The sequence below is a fragment of the Camellia sinensis genome, chromosome 10 (assembly GCF_055761805.1).
Source record: "Camellia sinensis isolate YWXY chromosome 10, ASM5576180v1, whole genome shotgun sequence".
Classification (NCBI taxonomy): domain Eukaryota; kingdom Viridiplantae; phylum Streptophyta; class Magnoliopsida; order Ericales; family Theaceae; genus Camellia; species Camellia sinensis.
The window spans coordinates 25916462-25921616 of record NC_138970.1 but is presented as its reverse complement, the minus strand read 5'-3'; the positions used below and the strand labels follow the sequence as shown (position 1 = coordinate 25921616).

Sequence of the window (5155 nt, the reverse complement as noted above, 5' to 3'; positions counted from 1 at the left end):
AAAAATAATAATTTGACCCTTGGGAACAACCCTATCCGATTACTATTTTATACTACTCATTACTAAATTATAACTTTAACTATTCATTTTACTTATTTAGCATTGGAGATGCTCCGAGGGTGGATTTTAGCGCTTGGCATTTTTTTTACAACGCTGTTAAGTAGCTCAAAAGGGAGCTGGCCCGATTAGCTCAAATTTCAAAATGACATCATTTTGGAATTTTTTTCTTTCTTTTTTCCTCTTTTCTCTCTGAAATAAATAGAGGAGAGAAGAAAGAGAGAGGAAGAGAGGAAAAAGAGAGAAGAGGACAGGGAAACCGAGAGAGGGAGAGAGCACCACCCATCGACGCCGCCCCCTCCACCCATCGACGTTTCTAGATTTGTGTGTATGCACATATCTATATATGTATACACATCTATATATATATATATGAGAGAAATAGAGCCACCCATCCACAGATAGAGAGAGAGAGAAAGAGCCACCCACCGGCGCCGCCATCAGCGTCTCCTCTGTGTGTATACATAGATCTGTGTATATACACATAGATCTATGTGTATACAGTTTTGTTCTCCCTCTCTGTTTTTTTTTCTTCTCTTCCTCTTCCTTCTCTCCATCTTTTCTCCTTCTCCTCCTCTTCTTTCTCTCCATTTTTTCGCCTTCTCCTTCTTCTCTTCCTCTTCCTTCTCTTCATCTTTTTTTTTCTCCTTCTCCTTCTCCTTCTCCTTCTTCTCTTCCTCCTTCTTCTCTCCATCTTTTCTCCTTCTTTTTTCTCTCGTCCCTTCTCTCTTCCTTCTATCTATTTTAGAGAGGAAAGGGAAAGAAAAAATAAGTAAATAAATATCCAAAACGATGCCGTTTTGAGTATTCGAACTATTTCGGGCCAATTTTTATCAAACTACAAAATATTTTTTTTTTTTATTCCTCCCTTTCTTTGTAGTTATTTATATGTAGTTTTCCCCAAGATTTAAGCACAAACATGCATATAAAAACAAGCTAACATACATAAAATTCCCAATTTAGAAAAATTAATAACTAATTTCCACCTAAATAATCTCATAACCTACATCACTCAAACCAATTTTTACCCAGTTTTAAACACAAAATCAATGATTCAAAAGAGCAACGACAACATGTGTTGATTGATGGATGACCAAGACCAAGAACAGTATGTTTCAAACACAATCATGATGACAGTATTCGCAAGTTGCATTTGACACAAAAGAAAATTTGTAGAGAAAAAAGAAAAATGGAAGAGGAAAATGACCCTTTTCACTTTTCCTTTCACTTTCTCCCCACAAATTCCTACAATCCAAACACACAGTCTTGAGGAGGGAGAGAAAAAAGAAAAAAAAGAAAAAACAAACGATGATTAAGCGCTGCGAACCATGACACTGCGCATCATGTCCTTGAACTCGAAGAAATCAACACGGCCATCGTTGTTACGATCGACGGACAAGATCATCCGCTCGACTCTGTCCATCTCTCTAGCTTCAGCTAACCCTAGCTTCCCAAGCACAACTTGCAATTCTCTCGCCGATATGTATCCATCGCCGTCCTCATCAAACACCTTGAACGCCTCATTCAGATCTGATTCCTCTTGCTTCGCCTTCGCTTCAGCCGCCGCCGCAACATCGCCGCCCTCTTCTTCCTCCGGCAACGCATCATCGAATCCGAAGAACGTGTCGTTCAACGATCTGTGTAAGGATTCGAAGTCGTCGAATTGGAGGCCAGTGTTGCCTTCTTTAATGTGTGAATTCACCAAGGTTTCTAATTCGGAGAGCTCGGCGTCGAGGCCGAGGAGGTTGAGAGCTTGGCTGAGCTCGTTGACGGTTATTACGCCGTCGTTGTTCTTGTCGAATAGATCGAATATGCGGCGGAGACGGAGGGAGTTGAGACTAGGGCTTCGGAGGCGAAAAGAGGAGGTGTTGCTACGGCCGAGGCTGCGTTTGCACGGAGTTCCAGCAGTAGTTTCCATGGCTTCTCTTCTCTCTCTCTCTCTCTCCTCCAAATTGGTGGGGATTTGAATCTCGATTGAGAAGCGAGAGCCAAATCAGTGTTTTGGGGATTGATTTTGGAAATTTGAAGGAAGAAATTTGGGGTTCGAATTGACGGCAAAGGAGTGAATTTCGGATTTGGGAGGGAAGAGAGTTAGTTTGGGGTGTGTGTCTGTGGAATTGATCGATTTGGAGGAGAGACCAAAGCGCTTCGTTATATCGTGAGATAAGACGCGTTTGACTTCTCTTCTCTCTCTTATTTCTCAAAGCACAGAACATTCAAAGAAGTTGTTGTATTATATATTTGTTGTATATTTACTTGTACGTCTCTCTTTTTTTGGGGGTACAACGGAAAGAATTCACTTGTACGCGTACGACTCTAGAACCTTGGAAATTATTAAGGTTCGTTTTTTTGATTTTTTAATTATTTTAATTTAGAATTAAAAAGCTTAGTTTACAAAGAATTTTAATATTTTTAATTTTTGGGGTTTTTTTTTTAAGGTCCCTGGTATTATGATTTTATAACATAAAGGACATCAAATATTTTTATAATGTCTAAGGTCCCTCAACCTTGATCTAGAGAAATTTCAGTCCAGAGAAAATTGGTCCAGAGAAATTTGGTCCAGAGAAATTTCAGTGCAGAGAAAATTGGTCAGAGAAATTCTGGCCCAGAGAAATTTCTCTGGACCAAATTTCCCTGGATGAGTTTCTCTACTTTTCTTCTCATTCACATCCAAATCATTGTGATTCATTAGGTAAGCAACATTGTTCAACTGAATTCAACTGGAAAAATTCCACATTGTAATATGTAAGCAACATTAGAATGGGATAACAATGGCAACTTACCAGAACCAGAGAAATTCTGGAAAAATCTGGGTTTGATCCTCCACCATTGTTGCTACTGTTGTTACCATCTCCACTGCCACTCGACTCCAGAGACCCAAATGCCCCAACTGTGGCACAAGTCTTTAAGTAGGAATGATTCCCTATATTAAAACTATGAAGCTTTTTATCAGATTCCAAATCAAATTTCCAGAGAAAATTCTATCCACAAAATTTCTCTGGACATCACAGAGAAAATTTCAAATTTCTCCGAACAAATCACATAAAAAATTTCAGAAAAAATTTCAAAATTCTATCCACTATAGAACCAATCAATTTTGCGGTGACTTGGATACATATTCACAGAGAAAATCCCATCACCAAAGAATTTCTTTGGATTTAAAACCAGAGAAATTTTCTGCATCACCAAAAAAAAAAAAAAAAACAACAACAACAACCCAGAGAAATTCTGTTTTTGGTCTTTGAAATTTCTCTGGACACTTCAACCCAAAGAAATTCAATTGGGTTGATCCAGAGAAATTATCTGGTTTGTCTTGATAATTTCTTATTCTTATTTGCTAGTGTCCTAATTTTTGCAGAGATAGTCAAGGAAATACTAAAAGAACGCCTATCAAACTTGAAAAAGAATGCAATCATTTTCATTATCATCAAACAATTTTCAGTAACATACACTGCAAATAACTGAAACAGCAAGTAGTAGACATTCGAAAGCAAAAGAATATGTTTAACTGGGGAGACATTAACAATTGATTCTACAAAATACACAAAATTATGAAGAAATCTACTCACTTCAGCATGGGAGATAAAAGAAAAATATCTTTAGGAATTTCTCTGAATCACTTTAAGCCAGAGAAAATCTCTCAAAGTCAATGAAATTCCTAAATAAACATTTCCAGAGAAATTCTCTTTAACCCAGAGAAAATTCAGTTCAAATAAAAAAAAATTCAGTCCAAATAAAAAAAAATTCAGTCCAAACAAAAAAAAAACAGAGAAAGAGGCGGATCTGCACTTACCCCTTTAGCTTCAATCCATCTCTCTCTCTCTCTCTCTCTCTATATATATATATATATATATTTATAAATTAAAACAAACAAATACACAAATAAGTAATATATAAAACAAAACAATAATACGTGGGTTTCTTTACTTGGTTTGTCCAAGTTCAGGTGAGGAAATAGTTCTCCAAATATTGATCTTTGTTGGTGTTGCAGTGATACTCAAATTATATACAATAAATTCATTTGTTCTATACATTTTATAGCATAAATGATGTTTATTTTATTCGATCCCATAAACGATATTTACCTTCTGAAAAATATGTTTGAATAATGAAAGTTAAATACACAAAGAAGTGGGTTTAATTGAGAGAGAAGTTAGAAAGAGAAAATGAAATATTATATTGGAATTTGCTGGTGGTGGCTAGAATTGAAAAGCAGTATTGCTTGTATGGATTCAAGATGATTAATTTGAAAACTTTTTCTCTAATAGCAAAACTGGGTGTGGTTTCTTTTAGATCTAGAAGAAGAAAAAGAGTGAAAGAAAGAAAGGAGGAAGAGGGTGGTGCTGCTGAAACAGGGTCACCATAGGGGGAGCGAAATGGCTATAGCTTCTGGTTCATCTCCGCGGACTCTACTTTCACAGGCTCAACAGCTGGAGCTTTCGGTTCAGCGGTGGTTGGAGCTTCTGGTTCACACCTCCTTCGACTCCATCTTCGTCGGTTTGAGCCCTGGTCCACTTATAGATAGTGCATCCTGGACAGATTGTCTTTTCTCAAAGCTCTAATTGTGGAAGACTTCTCACCATGCTGCGATTCATCAAGATTCGCAACTTCTTGTATTCACGGCGACGGCGTATGGTTTCAGAAGAGAAAGGAGTGTTGTTCCAATCATCTTCATTTTCTCTCTCTAGAAAGCTCTGGGTTTCTCTCTCTATATGTATGTATGTAAGTACATGTCTGTGTGGTTGTGGGTAAGAATGGCGGTGGGTTTGACTGAAATTTGTCTGATATATGTTTAGAACCTTAGACATCAAAAAATAATTTTGTGGACCTCTTCCATTACGAAAAGTGGGAGAGGGATCCTAGACCGATTTTTTCTTAATTTTGTGTGAGAAAAAATATAATGATTATGAATTGAATGTGATTTTTTGTCTTATTGCGTTAAAAAATTTATTTTATTTTTTGTAACTATTTTAACCAAAAAAATTTCGAACCCTACTTGCCAAACGAGCAGTAAGAGCTCGTTTGGGGATGTGAATTGACTTGTTTAAGAATAAGTTATTTTATTGATTTTTAAAATTTTTATAAAAAAATGTAAAAA

General features: G+C 36.7%; 1 protein-coding gene across 1 annotated transcript; it reads right to left on the bottom strand.

Annotated features, from left to right (window-relative positions):
* Positions 1 to 1107: 1107 nt before the first annotated feature.
* Positions 1108 to 2447, bottom strand: CML42 (calmodulin like 42). Its single transcript, XM_028221238.2, has one exon. The coding sequence runs from the start codon at positions 1973 to 1975 to the stop codon at positions 1370 to 1372; it is 606 nt and encodes a 201-aa protein (XP_028077039.2). The 5' UTR covers positions 1976 to 2447; the 3' UTR covers positions 1108 to 1369.
* Positions 2448 to 5155: the final 2708 nt, after the last annotated feature.

Bases quoted from the DNA above. Each gene is read 5' to 3' on its own strand.
- CML42 (XM_028221238.2), bottom strand. From the start codon at position 1,975: ATGGAAACTACTGCTGGAACTCCGTGCAAACGCAGCCTCGGCCGTAGC.